Here is a 19,347-nt window from a genome sequence, read left to right on the forward strand (position 1 = left end):
AAGTTTAAAAGGAGAGGAGAGATCTTGTTCACAAAGTGATGAAAGGCAAAAAAAAAAAAAAAAAGTGACAGGGCCAAATTTTAAACAATAAATACTTCATTCATTCAACCAACATTGACGGAGGGCCTGTAAGTGGCAATCTCTGGGTATGATGTCAATCTGCACAATCTTCTGTGAAAGCTGAAGTTCACACAGGACAGCCTTCATAATTCTCATCATTTTTGTCACTTCCATGTCAGAACTGTTAGCGACAACTGCTTCAGTGCCGGTGCAGGGCAGCACCACCGGAGGAGGGGAGAGGCCGTCTCCCTATCTCCACCTCACCCCCAAAGCCAGTCTTCTCAGAGGTGAGCAGGTCAGGCATGTGTTCGGGAATGGCTCTGGTCAATCAGGCCAACTGAGTGTGACAGCTGGGTAATGAGGATGCTTCAGCACTAGGCCAGGGGGAAAACAAGCCTGGAAAAGCTGCTTTTGAAGTCAAGGGGACCTCAAGGATGGATTTCAGAAAGGTCAAACTCTCGCCTCCGTCGGGCCCAGGATATCTGAGAGCGCTACAAAAAGAACAGACTCTAACTGGAGGCAGAACCTTTCACCAAGCAGGAGCTGAACGTCAAGACACAGACCAGAGAGGTCTCTTCTGGCCTCAGAGATACTGCAAGCATTGTTTCAAATTCTTTTAACCAACAAGCTTTTGTTCAAGTGCTCTGAGCTTTAGCAAGAAAGCTGTTAATTAAGAAGACTGCTATTATCAATTCTTCTCTCTTGGTCATTATGTTTCTAAAAAAATTTGTTATTATTTCATTTTGAGCCTTTAACTCATAACATTTAACTCATGCCCACCAATACCACAAAGCAACAACTACGATTTACTGTATGTTCCAAGCTGTGTTAAAATTACTTTCTACTCATTAACAATGCACTTAATCCTCACAACAATCCTATGGGGTAGGACTATTATTCCCATTTTATAATGGAAGACTGAGATACAGAGAGGATAAATAACATGTTCAAAGGTCAAATAACTAGAAAAGGCTAGAGCCAAAGCAGGCATTCTGGCTTCTAAGGCTAAAGTCTTAATTAGATGATACAAATGTACTTACTAACACAATTCTAGGGTCCAATGAAGGGGACTGGAAATTAACAACTGCTGAGCACCTATTATGTGCCAAATAATTTACATACATATCTCATGGATTCCTTAAAGTAATCCTCCCCCATACTCATCACCCGCCTTGCCCAACTATTGGGTTTATAGTAGCCTCATGTTATGGGTTAAGAAATTAAAGTTCAGAGAGGTTAAGCAACTTGCCCAAGGACCCAGGGGTAGAACGACCCGGGGGTAGAACGTGGTGGAACTGGGTTTTAAACTCATGTTTGAGCTGGCAATAGAGCCTGCTCTTTGGATCACACTCTACCATTACACACCAGTGACTGAGTTTCCCTCCTGCTGGAAGTCTTTTGAGACTCAGGAGGTGGTGTTCCTAGTTCCAAATTGAAGGGAGACTGAGAAAAGACGGATGAACTTTAACAAAGTGAGGTGGACCAAGCATGGGACAACAGCTTCCCTCTCTTCAGATTATGGGGTCAAAGCAATGGCAGATAAAATCAAATCTCTCCAAGGTTTACTTTTGACTGTTGTTCTGCCTGTAACATTCCAGATTCTTCTCATTTCTAGTTATGCATACAGACTGGCCAGCAAAGCCCAGCTGTGCCCAGCGTAGGTACTAGCAAGTATGTATTAAAGAAGAATCCTGGTTCTTGGCAGAGGATAGTGGTTCCATGGCCCTGTAGAGAGTATTGAGGACAATGTCTCCTCTGTAACTAGATCTGCCAACAGGAATGGGTCACAGGCAAGAAGCCACTGGGGCTCAGGCCAGCTTGATTTGTTGACAGCTGCCCCTGGCTAACCCAGGTCTAGTGAGTACTTCTTTCTCCTTCACACAGACCCACAATGGAGAAGCGGCAGGCCTCCACCGAACGGTCAAGGTCCTTAACTCTCCTGCCAGGTAATAACAGTGCTTCCTACTTTCTTTTCACACAGGGGGTCTGGGTTGGAGAGCAGGTTAGGGGAGACAGGATTTTGGCTGTTTGCTGGTGGCCCACATGAGCTGTTGTCAGGGGTCCAGCTACCATGTCAGTAACCATTCTCCTGTGTTGGTTTTCCAATCAAGTACAAACACACCAAGAGCTGCCACTGACTATCTCTGAAGTGATGAAGGTGTCTGGGGAAGAAAGAACTAATGGTTTTCTATTTTCCTCTCAAACACATACCATTACTTAAAGTAACCAGCAGTCTTTAGGACTAACGCTGGGGAAACTGGGAAGGAAACTAACATTCCCAGGCCCTGTGCTGCAGGCTTTCATGTATCACCACTTCATTTATCCCCACACGTAACAGCTTGGGTACAAAGATGCTCAATAAATATTTGTTGAACCTATAAATGGACATTGTAATTTGACAGATATTAATATCCCTATGTTAGGAGATGAACAGATTGAAGTTTGGATAAGGTAAAGTCAATTTCCTTAGGTCAGACAGCTAATAAGTGTGGCGAACTCATCATTTGAATAAAGATTAGCCTAATTCAAAATACCATGTTCTTTTTCTTAAATCAATACTGTCTGCCTGTCATACTGCCCTAACCTTGGTGAAGACACTTGTCAAAATGAAGAGCGACACATGCTTCTGACTCTTAAAGAACTAACAGCGGATCCTGGAAACGGAAGCTGTGCAGTAATGGAAGCTACTCTCCTACACAACTGACATTTCTGATCCCAGACCCCCAAATATAGGAATAAATGAGCTACTGAACCACAAAACCCAACACAAGGTGACACACACTTGTACAGTGGCTAACTACTTTCATTGTTTTGCATAAAATGTGTATTCTGCAAAGATTATTATTAAAAATAAAACAGCTGGACATGGTGGCTCATACTTATAATCCCAGCTACTCATATGGCTGAGGCAGGAGGCCTGTTTGAGGCCAGGAGATCAGCCAAAGATGGGGGAGGGAAAAGGAAGGAAGGATGGATTCTACAGTTGTAACACCATCTCTTTATCTACCCAAGATGGCTTAACTCACGTCTCCTTTCCTCCCTATCTAAATGCCTTATTTAATAATTCAGTGACTCAATTTTTAACATAAATAGTTTTGTTCCCAGTTGCTAATTTATTTCCAGATTTGTTTCCTTCTATTCTCTGTTAAATTTCTCAAAAGAGTAGTTTACATTCACTAACTCTACTTCCTCACCATTGACTCATACTCTAAAACCTTTTGGCTTCATACTCTATGACATTATTACTATTTTTTACAGATGGGGATTTTGCTATGTTGCCCAGGCAAGAGTGCAGTGGCTATTCACACAGGTGCAATTGTGGAGTGGTACTGCCTTGAACTCCTAAGCTCAAGGGATCCCCCGTCTCAGCGTCCCGAGTAGCTGGGACTACAGGTGCCCACCACCACACCTGGCTATTATTTTTGTAAGATACCAACAACCATGGAATTCAAAGACCTTCTCCAGCCTGCCTGTTCCTTGCTCCTTCCATGCTTCTGAGCACTGTATGTCCTGGTTCTCTCCTGGCCTTTCCAGTGGTTGCCTCTCTGTTTTCAGTTACTCTTTGTGTCTCCTAAATGTCAGAATTTCCCAAGATTCTGCCTTTGCTTTTCTTTAGTCAACTGCTGTCTCTGGACAGATGACTGCCAAATACAGTTAGCCATCCATATCCAAGGGTTCTGTGTTTGTAGATTCAACCAACCTCGGATCAAAGATATCTGGAAAAAAACTGTATCTATACTAAACATGTACAGACTTTTTTTTCATGTCATTTTTCCCTAAACAATGCCATGTAACAACTATTTACATAGCATTTATGTTGTATTAGGGATTGTAAGTAATCTAGAGATTATTTAAACTATAAAGAAGGATATGCAAAGGTTATATGCAAATCCTAGGCCTTTATATAAGGGACTTGCGCATGCATGAAGTTTGGTATCCTCTAGTGGTCCTGGGACAAACCCCCTATGGATACTGAGGTATGACTGGGCTCAACTCTTTTTTTAAACTTCTTTCTGAAATTCTAGTTCCACATATCTATATCTTGATATACATATATAAAAGTATATACAGAGACTAATTTGAGTAATAATAAAACTCCGGTCTTCCAAAAAAAAAAAAAAAAAAAAAAGCCCAGGCAGGGTGGCTCATGCCTGTAATCCCAGCACTTTGGGAGGCCGAGGTGGGCAGATCACAAGGTCAGGAGATTAAGACCATCCTGGCCAACATGGTGAAACCTCGTCTCTACTAAAATACAAAAAATTATTGCCGAGAGTCTCTGCTTCTGGCCTAGGGTTTTACTGGTTGGGATCCTAGTGATTTTTGAGGGATCACTTCAAGTGTCACCTCTTTTAGAAAGTTATTCTTAATAATGAACCTAGCAAAAAGTTACTTCTCTTTCACCTGATCAATTATAGCCCTTTGAGCCTCTCTCAGGGCACTCATCACAAATAGCATTGTTACATATACATGTAACACTGTTAAGGTCCTTGACGCTGTTAAAGTCCAACAGTTCGCTCCAATCCCTCCATCAGCATCTCCTCCTAGCTACATATCGTACATATCATAACATATCCTATCGTGCCTATAATCTCAGCACTTTGGGAGCCCTAGGCAAGAGGATACCTTGAGGCCAGGAGTTCAAGACCAGGCTGAGTAACATGGTGAGACCCTGTCCCCACAAAAAATTTAAGAACTAGTTAGCATGGTGGTACTAGGATGCACCTGTAGTCCCAGCTACTCAGGTGGCTCAGATGAGAGGATCACTTGAGCCTAGGAGTTTAAGGTTGCAGTGAGCCATGATTGTATCACTGCACAACAGAGCAAGATCCTTTCTCTTAAAAAAAAAAAAAAACAAAAAAACCTTCCAAAGAGGAAGCCTCCATATCCCCCTTAGTTACTCCAGTGTCTAATAATAATTATATCTAAATTAAATCCCCTTACTGCACTTTTTTTTTTTGAGATAGAGTTTCGCTCTTGTTGCCCAGGCTGGAGTGTGACGGCACGATCTCAGCTCACTGCAACCTCCACCTCCCGGGTTCAAGTAATTCTCCTGTCTCAGCCTCCCAAATAGCTGGGATTACAGGCATACGCCAACACGCTCAGCTAATTTTTTTTTTTTTTTTTTTTTTTTCAGTAGAGACAAGGTTTCACCATGTTGGTCAGGCTGGTCTTGAACTCCTGACCTCAGATGATGCACCGGCCTTGGCAACCCAAAGTGCTGGGATTACAGGCGTGAGCCATCACACCCGGCTCTCGCTGCATTTTAAACCTCTTTACATTTGTTAAGATCTCAGTAGTGCTAGAGGAGTTGTTTAGCCTCAGCATGAACTTCAAGGCCATCATCAGGTCAACTTTTCTCCCTATACTTCCTTTCCTGGACCAAAGTATCCCCAACATTTTAACTCAGCCCAACGAATGACCACTTAGCTCACTGTTACGAATTTTCCCCAAACTGTTATTTAGGTTTAAATAACAATTTCATGTACTCCAATAGAAGTCCAGTTGGGGTCTCTTCCAAAGGAGCTCTGACAGTGTATGTCACTACCCTTAACTGTGAAATACTTATGATACCAGTGACAGTATATTATTTCACATCAACAGCTGGTGAAGGTCATGTCATTTGGGTAATGTTTATATATGAAAAAGATAAAGAGATTATTTAGAGAGTAAAACAGAGTAAAACATTACAGAATCCAGGCCAACTGAAACAACTTTCTGCACACATATGCAAAAATTCTCTAGGCTTGAAGAATTTTAATATAGCTGATAGATTTCAGAAATGAATTCTGCAAGCAGAGGCATATGAGATCTGTGAAATCTGAACTAGATATTTCATTCTAAAAGGCTACTATATCCTTATCTGAGTGAATTTTTGTCCCCTGACAAGCGCTACTGGGATGTCAGAGTTTGCTGTCTTATATAAAGAACTGTCTTCTGAAAGTATTAGGTTTGATTCAGGCACTTCAAAGCTTGGGGACTTTTGGGGTACAGGTGAGAACTATTAGGTCTAGTACAGTCTTAACGAAAGACATACATCTCCCACGCCTTTAATACGTACCTACAAGGCCTAGGATTACATTCCACACAAAGGTGTGCTTGTTGAGTAACTGACTTGAATCGAAATAAAGAGAGTATTTTAGAGTTGTCTTGCCCCTCTGTCTGTAACGTGAGGGCTTTGCTTTCGATCCTGTTCTTGGCAGGCATTTCCACAGTGTCAGCAAAGGTAATTTGTCTCTGGTGGGTTTGGTTTAATTCTTCTAATCAAGCTTTTACTATAATGTGGAGCTATTACCCTGAAAAATAATCCAGTATTTCCTTGGAATTAACTAGCTTCCACTCAAATGACTGTAGATGGTTAACTGCTTAGTCCACATGGAGAATTTGGCTTCTGGAGCTTAAGGCCAGCTATATTTTTAAGACCCTTCCAGCCATTACAAATTGAGTGAGTAGCATTCCGAATTAATTCTTTGGGTGACCTGGGCTTGAACTAACCCAGTTCCCACAGTGCACATGGAGGTGACTATGGCTACCAGCTGCTGTCCTTATATCTCCGACAAAGTCCCATAAACAGGCCTAAGGCAGGAAATAGAGATCAGAGGCTAAGGCGCACTTTTGGTTGGAGGTTCACTTACCTCTCCACCATGTGTGTTTGGTCTAGCGAAAGCCCATCTATGGCTGTGCACTCAGGACACTTGAATTTCTTTCGTGGGGTTACCTGCCAGAGGAGGATAAAAACATACCTGGCTGTCAGTGTCAAGGACAATCAAATCATGCTTGTGACACCACACTGCATTTTTGTGTTGTAAGCTGAGATGTTGCATGCGCGTGCACACACACACAGACACACACCTCGCCATTCCTCCATTCAACTCTGTCTGGCTCAGCCAACAGCAGAACTCACAAGGGCCCAATAAAAAAGGCTTGGAGGGCTTTTGCCTTCTGTAACTGGAAAGAAGTGGTGATGACAAGCTCCTTAATTCCTGTTTAATGACTGTTTTCTCACTGCCAAGGTCCTTGTATAAACACCATTTGTTCTTGTAGCCATAAGGGCGATGAAATACAGCTTCCCATAACTTTCACCGTAACCTTAGTTCCAACAGGCACTCTTTCTCCTCTTTCTAGCTAATGGCAAATGCTATGAGCAGCACCATGCTCTTGAAGATGCCAAGCTCTTCTGCAATTCCCTTGAGTCAAGAAAAAAATTGAATGGTCCCTCATACTCTGAATCTTTTTCCCTGACTCCCCACTACCCTCTCAAACTTTAACTAGTGATCTTCCTAGCAAACTCAGGGGAAGCTGCTATCCCAACCTAGTGAAGATAAATAAACAGTGAAGAGATGGAAGGGAAAGAAAGCTAGATAAGTCAGTCCAGGCTAAGAAGCATAGAGACACTGGGCATTAATGTTCAGAGTCAGCAGCCACAGCTGAAAACATGTTGAAGCATGTTAAAAAGCAAATTTGGGGCCGGGCACAGTGCTCACACCTGTAATCTTAGCACTTTGGGAAGCCGAGGTGGGTGGACTGCCTGAGCTCAGGAGTTCAAGATCAGCCTGGCCAACATGGTGAAATGCTGTCTCTACTAAAATTAAAAAAAAAAAAAAAAAAATAGCTGAATCCGGCTGAGTATGCCTGTAGAACCAGTTACTCGGGAGGCTGAGGCAGCAGAATTGCTTGAACACAGGAGGCGGAGGTTGCAGTGAGCCGAGACTGTGCCACTGCACTCTAGCCTGGTGACACAGAGAGATTCAGTCTCAAAAAAAAAAAAAAAAAAAAAGAAAGAAAGAAAAAAGAAAAAAAAAAAGCAAATTTGGGGATGGGAGGGGTCCCTTTAAAATAACTCTCACAATTTGCATTATTTTTGTGTGTGGTCAGCTGTTCACTGAGTTATTTAGAGAGCTGGGGGACAGGGTGTGGACTGGGGCAAGTTTGGTGAGCACAGACAGTGATGTTTCCTCCTTCCCTCCTCACTTTGGTTTAATCTGGCTTCTCTCACCAGTTAACAGCATGAGGAATCAGTGGATAATGCCACACCATGCTTCCAGCATAAGCTCACCTAGGAATTTGGCTTTCTAGGCAGATTGTTAGGGAACCTGGCATTGCCCATTTTCACACATGAAATTCTAATCTAGAAGGAAAAAAGACCAAGATAATTCTACTCATATAAAGAAGGGTACCTTCTGTACCTACCTAGGGATCTTATTTGAGAAATGTCTAAATTTCAGGAATAAACAGGCATCTTTTACAGATACAAAGGCCTCTCATAGGATCTTTGTGTATTCTCAGCTTTTAATATGATATGGGAAAGGTACTTTTAAAAACTGGTAATTGACATTTAAAAACAATTAAATTAGTTGTGTTTAGGACAACTACAGTTACATAACTGGATGAGGTGTACTATTTTCTCAACATCTAATAAAAACAAAACCAGCTACCTTAAGAAAAATTTAAACTACATCCTTTAACTAAAAGAACTAGATCCCGTATCAGCTTTGAGAATATAATTAAGTTTTTGATTTACAGATTGATCATCATAGCCTTTGTCTCTGATACTGAAGGTTAAAAACTGCAACTAAAGAAACTGTATAAAAAAAAAGTTTAAATTGTCAAAGCCTAGCTTCAGTTTCCCAATGTGACCACATCAATCATAGAAGCTTAAACTAAAATGGAGCTTAAAGTTTATCTAGTCCTATACTTAATTTATAGTTACAAGAACTTCTTAGGCTCAGATAATAGATATTTGCCCAAGGTCTCAAAACAAGTGAGTGACAGAGCCTCCTACCTTGATAACTGCTTTTCCCGTGACGTTGGCCACCAGGAAGTTCATGGCAATATCTTCACAGTTCATATGAGCATCTACCCAGTTCTTGATATCCCCAGGCATTTTGTAGGTATACAGGTAATTAAAATACTGTCAAGTGAGACAGAAAGAAGAAATATTCAAAAATAGCAGTTCCCTTTGGCTGATAAATAAGGGGCAGCATAGCCAAGTCATGGGGACAAGCTTTCTCTCTAAGATTAATCACAAGGCTGTATTATTAGGAAAGGTACAAGGACGTATTAGAATGCTTTTGGTCAAGTGACCAAGCATGTTCTATATGGTCATTCTTCTACCAAAGTGTGTGCTTTTTAAAGCAAAAGAAAAATGAGTCAATTCTAAAACTACCATATATATGAAATAGTATAGAAATGCGTCAAAAAAAAAAATAAAGCATACATAGTCTACTACCATAAATCTCGTTAATTATAAACCTTAGTTTTTGTTTTTTTGTTTGCTTGTTGCAAAATACAAAAACCCATTTCTGGATCTAGAGACCCGAAAAATATGAGGGCAGTAGTGCTGAGCTAACAACAAACAATCGATATGAATACAGCTAAATTAAATTAACTGTGTTGAGCTGAACAGACCTTTCTCCTGACATCAGTTCTTTGCTGACAACAGACAAGTTATTATTGTTTAATTAAACCATACACTCCCAGGGAGCATTCTACCATTGAACTGAATATTCTAAAATCAAATGCATATTCCCCAATCTCTCCCTAATAAAAAAGGACTCAAAAAGACGAAGTGATGATTCCCAGAAGAGAGGAAATACAAAAGGCTAATAAATAACACAAAAGGAATTTCAATCTTACTAGTAATCAAATCAAAGTTAAGACAATAAAAATCACTTTTACTTATAAAAATACTAACTTCTTTTCTATTAAACATTTCATGCAAGAAAAGGCATGGTAAAACAGTTTTATATTTTGCTGGTGGGAGTGTAAATTCACACAAACAATACTGAAACCAACAGACACATACACACATATATGTACATACACAACATATATACGTTTAGAATATTCACAACATATATATGTATATGTTGTATATGTGTATATATACGTGTATGTACATACATCTTAAAAAACCCAAAATATTCATTCCCTTTAATATAATAATTCTATTTCTAGGACTCTATCATAATGGTCATGAGTACAAACAGTTATGAAAATGGACATCAATCACTAATATTAGATATTAAGCATTATCTAAAATAGCAAAAATTTAGAAAGAAATATCCAAGATAGCAAAATAGTTATACATGACTTCTAAAGCATTAAGATAATGGTATCTTAATTATGCTAAGAAGTAACTGTTTATGAAGATATGTCAATGACATGAGAAAAGGCTCACAATACAACACATGAAAAAAGCAAGCTAATGAGAATATTTACAACTGTCTGTGTATACATACGAGTAAGTAAATAAATAAACAGCAAGCTAGAAATAGCACCTGAAAGATAAAATGCTTATCTCTAAGTGACAGGATTATAAGTAACTTTTCTTCATTCTATTTTATGTATTTTCCTATTTTCTACCATGAGCGTGCCTTATTACTTGTATAATTAGAAAAAGGATAGCTTTATTTGTAAAATACTGTCACACAATATGGCTTTTGTAAGCCCTCTCTGCAGGTATGGAAAATTAAATTGGGTCAGATAAAATGTGTATCATTCTCTCAGTTTTGTCGACTTGCCCCAGGACTGTGCCCCCTTACCTTGTGATAAAAAGCTGCCCCGGTGAGCACCATGGACACTTCATTCGTCCACTCAGACTCGTACTTCCACTTATTCATCTCATGGTCCCAGAGATGCAGACGACCCGGGTAACCCACCAACCGGTCAGGAAATTCTCGCCAGACCTAAGGACAGACAAATAATAACAATCAAGTTTCAATTCAGACAACAACCATTCAGTGCTGAGTTATCCAAACAGGTATCAACAGACTTGCTAGGTTTAAACCGTTATAACCTAAGAAGGTCATAATGGGATTCTGGAGATGTTCCATCAGACAGGTGCTAGTTATTCTGCCAATACTCAAAGACAGATGCTGATTCTGACTTCCTCCCAATCTTCTTGTATGTGCTTGGGAATTTCAAGTAATGTGGGGGTAATAGCTTACTGAGTTGGGCCAAGGTAGGCAATCTCTTAACATGATTAATGAAATAGGTTCCATTCTTAATGAATTCACAAAATGAAGAATAAATGGAACCTTGCAACTCAACTGCCCTGATTTGTATTAAATTGGTGATTATGAAAACTTATAATAAAGTCTCCATTTCTTAAAAAAAAAAAAAAAAAGCATCTATTTCTCTTGAGCATACACCCATTCTTATGACCTACTGGAAGCCTAAAGTATAGAAGGGCTGCCTCATTCTGTAATCTGTAACACAATAAAAACAAATATTTGATTTCCATATCTGGAAAGGTCCTTACATAGAGTTTTGTTGGATTAAGCAGAATTGGGTATACTGGGGATGAGGAATTTCCAATACCTTCTCCCATGTATTTCTGTATAATTTAGTTTAACCTTGAAAAGATCCATACCATGAATGAGTATGATAATTTGCTGGTTGGTCTTCGTGCCTCTTATCAGTCTCTGTTGCTAGCTCCTCAACCATCACCAGACTTCTAAATAATGGAGTCCCTGAGAATTCAGTCCTAGGCCCTATTCTCTTCTTCAAACTCTCTTTAAGTAATCTCATCTAGTTTCAATAACTTTAAATATCATCAATAATCTGGTGACCTCTAAATTTATGTTTAGCCCTGAATGTTTCTAAGATAGCCAACCATTTAGTTAATATCTCCACCTGAATAAACAAACCTAACACGTCCAAAACATAACTCTTGATTCCATATCCCCAGACCAGTCATTCTCTCAATCTTCTCCATCTCAATAAATCAGCCAGCCAGTTGCTCAAACCCAAAAGCTAAGACTCAGTCTTTATTCCTTCCTTTCCTCATGTTCAATCCATTAGCAAGTCCTGCTAGATCTTCTTCTATCTCTTACCACCTCTAGTGCCATTCCCTCTAGCCCAAACCACCACTGTCCATCACCAAGATTACTGTGCTAGCTTTCTAATTTGTCTCCTTCCCGCCATTCTTGCCCTTCCAAAGCATCATTTGCACAGCATCCCTAAAAGGACCATTCCTAAAAGAATATTAGGGTATTCTGCACAGGGTAATTCAACTAGTGCATTCTATCCTATTTTATATCTATTTTAATAGAGTTATTTTCATCATCAATTTCCCTAAATATATATAAAAGTCATATGATCATATGCCAGAGCGACTAGAGGCTTCCCCAACACACAAGTGTTGCTGAGTCCAGAAAGGACACTTCATGCCACTCCCTAGGGCAGAGCCAGTGTGTTTGGGCCCTATGCCCTTTTAAGTTTCCTACGGTTGCTGTTAACAAAGAACCACAAACTGGGGGGTTTAGATCAGAAACTAGTCTTAAGTTCTAGAGGTTAGAAATCTGAAAGCAAGGTGTTATTAGGGCCATGCTCCCACTGAAACATGTCGGGAAATGTTTCCTTGCCTCTTCCTAGCTTCTGGTGGCTGGCTGTCAATCTCTGGCATTGCTTGGCTTGTAGATGCCTCACTCCAACCCTCTGTCTTCACAGGCCATCTTCCCTCTGTGCAAGCCTATCTCTGTGCAAGCCTATCTCTGTGTCTAAATTTCCCTTTTCGATAAGGACATCAGTCTGTGAATTAGGGGTCACCTGACAACATTTTAACTTGATTAACCTCTGAAAATACCCCATTTCCAAATAAGTAATACCCCATTTCCAAATAAAGTCACATTTTGAGCTACTGAAGATCAGGACTTCAACAATTCAACCTATAGTATCACTCCCAAAATATTCAAAGAAAGGTCTCGCCCTCAAAACAAAACAAAATGGCTTCCCACTGCACTGAGAATAATATTCGAACTCCTTCACATGTCACAGAGGGCCTGCCTACTCTTCACCTCTTCTCTCACCATGTCCCCTCACTCTCCAGTGGCCCTTCTGTTCTTCAGCCACCACTAGACCCCAAGCCCTCTGCACTTGCTATTTCTTCTGGCTGGAGTGTTCTTCCAGCTCTTCCAAAGGCTTGGGTCCTTCTCATCTGTCAGGTCCCTGTTTAAATGTCAACTACTTTGAGAGGGCTTCTCGAACCTTCCTTGCTGAGGCAAACAGCACCCCCAACCAGCCACTCGTCACCACACCCCCCCAACCCCATCCTTTTCTTTCCCAAACTTTCACTTGCACCATTATCTTGGTTATTTATTGTTTACTATGTATTTTCCTCTTGCAGAATTTAAACTCAAAGAGGACAGAGACTGTTTTATACACTGTGGTATCCCAAGCACAAAGAACAGTGTCTGGCACTCTACAACATTCCACACGCAGTTGTCTAACGCACGATTGGGCAGAATCTCAGCGAGTAAAAAGCCAAGAATGAAGGGAATCAAAAATCCTCCTCTTTTCTTCAGAGAAAATATATACCAGAGCCAGTATACTCCTTAATTCAGGAAGGAAGCCTGCAGCAATACTGACCAGCAGTTACCATTAATTATAACGTGATATCCATTGTGTGTGAAGACCACAGTCCTACTTCCCCACTAAAGCACATGCTGTGATTTGTTTTTCCAGAAGCGGGTAGAAGGGGCATTTTTGGTGAGACACTGCATTGTCTTGTCCAGTCCTCACTGTGACCATCTCCGTGCTTTTATGGAATGTCTGACCTAGGTCTTGGGCATGGTCTGGGATCATGAAAAGAGCTTTCATTTGTGTGAAACCAGCTCACCTAACAGGGCTCTCAAACCCACAACCTTGGCTTCATTAACACCATGTTGTAACCAACAGAGCTAATCGACCACAGGCATCGTCATAATAGCTGCAGACAAATGAATCCATGTCAAACATTTTCTCAGATGTGTAATGCTGCTGCTGTGTTCTCTCTACTCTGGGGTTTGTATTTCAGCAGATTAAAATAATATGATACTATTACAGTTTTATAGAGCCCAGAGCAGCAACACAGTATGTGATCCATAACTTCTGTTTGTTTTGCGGGCCTGGGCAGATGCCATGAAATGCGCTGCCAGCTTCCTTTTCTCAGCACCAAGCACCTGCCTGTTCAAGTCACACCAATGCCATGATCACTGATTCATGGGGTTAAAGAGATTTCCGAAGGGCTCCAAGCACACATAACTAAACACCAGGGATGCCAAAGTGAAAGAAAAGGAGTAGGGCGTGGGGAGGGGGCATCCAATTCAGTTGGCACTTCTGCTGAAGATGGAAGTTGCTTTTCTCCCCGTTTACTTTGAGTCAACACAGCTCTCTACTTCATGCTAAGAAAAGCTCAAATCGCTTTCCCTAGGGCTTCTTCTTTACAAGCCCCTCTTTTGCAGCCATAATAATAACATTATTATTATTGGCTCAGTTGTCGAGTCCAGTGCTGTTAAGATTTCGGTCCTCTTACTGTTGGCTGAAGTCACTTATCAGACTTCTCTCAGGGACTTAATTTGGTGACAATGGGTCAGATGCTAAATTCCGCTGCTCTAAAAGGCATCAGAGGTGTCCTGAATTTCAGGTTGCTTTGGAGCCTTTATAGTGAGCGCTGTTCCTCATGCGGGGCCTCTCAGCCCTTGACTGATTCCAAGCAGCTGGATACAATCAAGATACCATCCTTGTCACTTCATCTATAACTCTGCAGCTGACTACAGGATCAAAACGGAGTGAAACAGAATGGGATGGGCCCTCTCTAATTGAGCCCTAGTGTAGTACGAAGTCGATTATGTATACAGTAAAGCATTTTCCCAGCCAGACGAGCAAGAGCTCAAACTCTACCCTGTCTCTTCATGGCTACCCACCCCTACTCTAATTCAACTTTTTTCTTTTTACCTCGGGGAAATGCTCTGGGTCAGTCTTTTGTCATTACTACCAAATGCCTTTATATATTGTGGTGTGGGCATTTGAAACTTCACAGAATATCCCTGGAGTTCCAGAAACAGTGCTTCCACAGTTATATTCAAATCACAAAGTCAATATTAAATTGTCTGTACCGTTGAAATCCTCCATATATATATAGCGCCCTCATCTATTTTAAATTGCACACATTTTGGGGGACAGAAGCCTATCTCTGTTATAATAAACTCTATGCCTAAGTTAGGGACTTACCAATAATTTGGATAGTCCTTCCATTTGTGGCTATCCCACACTACTAGTCAAATGGGGATTGTAACGATGTAAAAGCATCCTCTAACTGTTTCTTTCCATTCTAATTTTTATAATCTTGGTCATCAACACCTCTTACCTGATTATGGAAATGTTCTGCTCTCTGGATTCTCAGCTATGCCTACTCGGCCATTTTCCAAGTTCTTCTTTCTTGAGCCTCCTGAGGTCTTTTGTTGTGTCCCGTTACTATAGATAGGATTAAACAACTATCTTCTACCTTTGTGTAAAAGCCCACAGGAGGCAGCCTAGACTGAGTCTCACACCCTCTAGAAAGTGGACCAGAGGCACGTGGTTAAAGCAGATCCAGGAGGCTCTGCCACTGGTGCATTGTGCAACTGACCTATTCAAGGTGTGTTGCTTCCATTTTGCATCTGTAAAATAAGGGGTTGGATTAAGTGACTTCTAATGTCCTTTAACAGCTAAAATCTTTTATCTTCCTCCTCATTGACCTGCTCCCAGGGAACTAACCCACCAATTGTGATCTGTTTCAAGTTGTAAGTTTCTAAACAGCATGGGCTGCATTATCTAACTTTGTTTAAAATGCCATGCACATATAAGTACCCAATAAATGGTCCTAAAAAGAGGATAATGCACTACCTTCTAAGCCAGCTTAGAGAGTGCATTTTAAACTCAGGGTGTGTGCTAACCACAGTCAGATTCAGGAAACAGACTCGGGGGAGAAGGGGGAAGGTGTAACAACAGGTGGTGCCCATCTGGGATGTTCAATTATGAAATCACGGGTCAGCACTAGGAGAAAAGCCACTCTCTGAAGTGGCTTCTACAGTCATCACACTGTCAAAGGCACAGTTCCACAGGGATATTGCTACTGGGTGAGCAATGTATCAGGACTCATGAACCAAGAGACAGACTAAGCAGTAGTGAGGGAAATGGAGTGGGGGTGCAGTCTATGGATCCAAGGCGCATCAAACTGGGCAATGGCTTCATTTCCTTCCTTGCACACACTGCCTGAGTTTGGTCAATCCTTAACCATCAAAGTGCAACACAGCTCTAAGAACCAGCACAAACCTTGCTGTCACATGCCTAGGTCAGCCAAGACAGAGCACAAGGAATCCAATATGCAAAAGCATCTTTGAATTAGTGGCCCTTCTTCCCTTCAGGCTTCATCTTGCATGCTGCCCAGATGGGAAGGGGGCAGCTGGCCAGCTTCCAATTCTGAGCTGGTTTCCACAGAGAAGCCAGTTATAGGATTCACTCTCAGCCCTCTGGGAACAAAGCTCACCTTTTATTTTTGGAATTTCCTGAAATGAAGTGGAATGGAGGGACTGACTGGCTTCATTTTCAGCTTATGCTTTTAACTACATTGGTAGTTGGCAGTTTGTATCAAGGAGGTGCTTTGAAAAAAGCCAAAGAGCCTTCATTCACTCCTGGGCCACAATTCAATGCCGATACTAGCCATCTAGAGCCAGGGAGCCCAGAAGTTGTCACGTAGAGTTCCCTAATGCTGACTAGTTTTGACAAACACATGGACAAACTGCATTATGGATTAAGATTTACCTGCGAGATCACTTTAGTCTGCCCAAGAGACCTTCCCAACCCCAGGCAGGAGTTTGCTTAAAATAAGCCAAGCAGGAAAACCAATCATATGGGCAGGCTTCTGGCGTTTGGGCAGCATTCCCATTTGCTTCAGTCTGGGTAGAGGTTGGTACCTTGGTGCTGGGGCACATGATCTCCATTCTTTGCAAGTTATCTTTTAAGGCCAGGGGCCATGAAGATGGCAAAGAGACAGACTGGGGTTGGCCATAGTTGATAGAAAAATTTGTGCCATTAAATCTTTCAATAATTACCCCTCCTAGGAAGATACTGCCAAAGAAAGTGTCTTTAAACATGTACCTCATGTTTGTATCTGTACCAGCTCACTGGACAGCACAACCATGAGCCTTCTGTGGATAATAATAAGACTCACACTTTGGGAGTTGAAGCTGATGACCACTGTCCAAGCCATCTCGGAGATCTGCAACCCCAGAGATCATGTAGAAGGCAGAGGGCACTTGGTCCAGTTTCCTCATTGCACAGATGAGAACACTGAGACCTGGAGAGACGTGGTTCTCCCAAGGTTACAGTGCTGGGTCAAATCTAAATTGGCCGAACTCCCAGTCCAATCCTCTATTCATGAAGTCATCTGACTTGCTACTATGCTAATTCTAAAAAGCACCTTATTGTCCCCAAGCTCAGTCCCTCACCTGAAAACAAAGAAGTCAGATTATGGTGTCAAAAACGACATTCAGGGTCAATGTTCTTCAGCTCTGTGGTGCCAGTGGCAGATACGAAGAGGGTCACAGGTGCCTGCTGAATGACTAGGTTCAGAACAGAACCAGGTAAGGAGAGGAGGTAGGGAACATGACAAAACCCTTTGCTCCCATCAGTCCTCATTTCTAAAAACTACTGGCTCTTTGTGAATGTGGTTTTCATTTAGCAAAGAAAGCCATATGCTCACACCACTAAAAGAAAGAACTCCTGTCAGCTGTGCAGCAAACTAGTGAGACTCCACTCCATCTGACATCTGAGGGCCTACTGGAACCTCGTAATCTGTGAGGCTCCAGAGCAGAGAAGGAAACGCAAGCAAAAAGCAGCTAAATGAAAGATTAACCCCAACTACTATTTTTCATGAGGCAATGAATCTCTTGGGAGATAATAAGAAGGGAAGGAAAGATGTGAGTTCGAGGGGATGAGAGGAGGAGGAAGACATGGGTCAGGATCAGGTCGTGGGTTTTCTAATTTTGTGCTCCCTAAGACCCAGTAAAGATGAAATCACTTTTATTTCCATAACCTCAGCTCCAGTGTGGGTCATACTATTTCTAAGTCTAATCTCAGGAGATTGCTTAATGAAGTTAAAAGGAGAATAGTCATCATAAGCCAAATGATGATTCTCTTTAAATCCTGCACAACCAGTGGAAACAGAGACTTCAGTTTCTTATAAATAACCATTATTGAGCCTTCAAAACTTCCAGCTGATTTTGGTGAGGCTTAATTTAAATGACCAGGGATCAAATATATTAGCTCTGTCCACCAAGGAGGAAATAAACCCTCCTTACTTCAAGTAGCCGCCCTGGTGACTTACATCACTTGCAGTCAGGGACACTACAGCGTAACTGGCCAATCCCCTTTGTTTTCTTATTACTGTGCAAAGGTAGGAAACGACAGTGACCACAAACTCAGTAATCCTGGCTGGCTTCAAAGCATAAATCTGCTTCCCAAATCATTATTTAACGCATTAATTCATCCTAGTGCCCTATATGTGTGCTTAAATCCCATAATCTCTTGGTGGAGAATCAAGCAGCAGAGGGACTTTTCCAGATTACTTATTTATTTATATCTCATCTATTTCCAAAAAATGATTTGGGGTCACTTATAATAAAAGGCAAAACTAAAGTCCAAAGTATCATAACAGATGACGTCCTCAACATTATTAAATATATCTATATATAAACACATATATCTAATATAAATACACATATATCTAATAAATATAGATAGATATACATAGATAGATATATCTCCAGATATACCCCATCTAGCTTTAAAATCTTAATTCTGATATTAAGTTCTAGAAAGGCAATCCAACAGCAAGCTAAAGTCATACAAGCTTAGGGATGGAGAGATTTGAGTGTTCTTATTTTATTAATTCATTATGCATCTGACTCACAGATACTAAGCTCCCAATATTTTTTAAATTAAACATTTTAGTTTGAGATAATTATAGATTCACATACAGTTGTAAGAAAGAATGCAGACAGCCTGTGTACGCTTTACCCAGTTTCCCCCAACATCCTGCAAAACTGTAGTATGACATCACAACATGATATTGACATTGAAAGAATCAAGGCACAGAGCATTTCCACAGCCACAAGGGTCCCTCCTGTTGAACTTTTAAGACAAAACTGTCTCCCTCCCTATCCCTCACTCCTGGCAAGTACCCATCTGGCCTCTATTTCTGTAATTTTCTCATTTCGAGGAGGTTATATAAATAGAATCATACAGTATGTAATCTTTTTGGATTGGCTTTTTTCACTTGGCATAACTCCCTGGAGAATCATCCAAGCTGTTGTGTGTATCAGTAGTTTGCTCCTTTTCATTGCTGAATAGTATTCCATGGTATGCACCTGCCATAGTCTGCTTAACCATTTATCCACTGAAGGATGCCTGAGCTGATTTCAGGTTTTGGCAATTACAAATAAAGCTGCTACAAACATTCACATATAGGTTTTCATGTGAGCATAA

At 41.0% G+C, this 19,347-nt stretch overlaps 1 protein-coding gene across 5 annotated transcripts in view; it reads right to left on the reverse strand.

Moving 5' to 3' along the window:
- Positions 1–19,347, reverse strand: part of LOC105471617 (exostosin glycosyltransferase 2) — a 198,864-nt gene that overhangs the window by 43,739 nt on the left and 135,778 nt on the right. For all 5 annotated transcript variants that reach the window (XM_071074814.1, XM_071074813.1, XM_011724183.2 and 2 more), the window contains 3 exons: positions 10,602–10,745; positions 8,840–8,968; positions 6,693–6,775 (listed from right to left, as the gene is read on the reverse strand). In XM_071074814.1, coding sequence (XP_070930915.1) covers positions 6,693–6,775; positions 8,840–8,968; positions 10,602–10,745 — 356 coding nt within the window. The remainder of the gene's footprint in view (positions 1–6,692; positions 6,776–8,839; positions 8,969–10,601; positions 10,746–19,347) is intronic.

This window comes from Macaca nemestrina, chromosome 12, assembly GCF_043159975.1.
Source record: "Macaca nemestrina isolate mMacNem1 chromosome 12, mMacNem.hap1, whole genome shotgun sequence".
In the NCBI taxonomy this organism is placed as follows: Eukaryota; Metazoa; Chordata; class Mammalia; order Primates; family Cercopithecidae; genus Macaca; species Macaca nemestrina.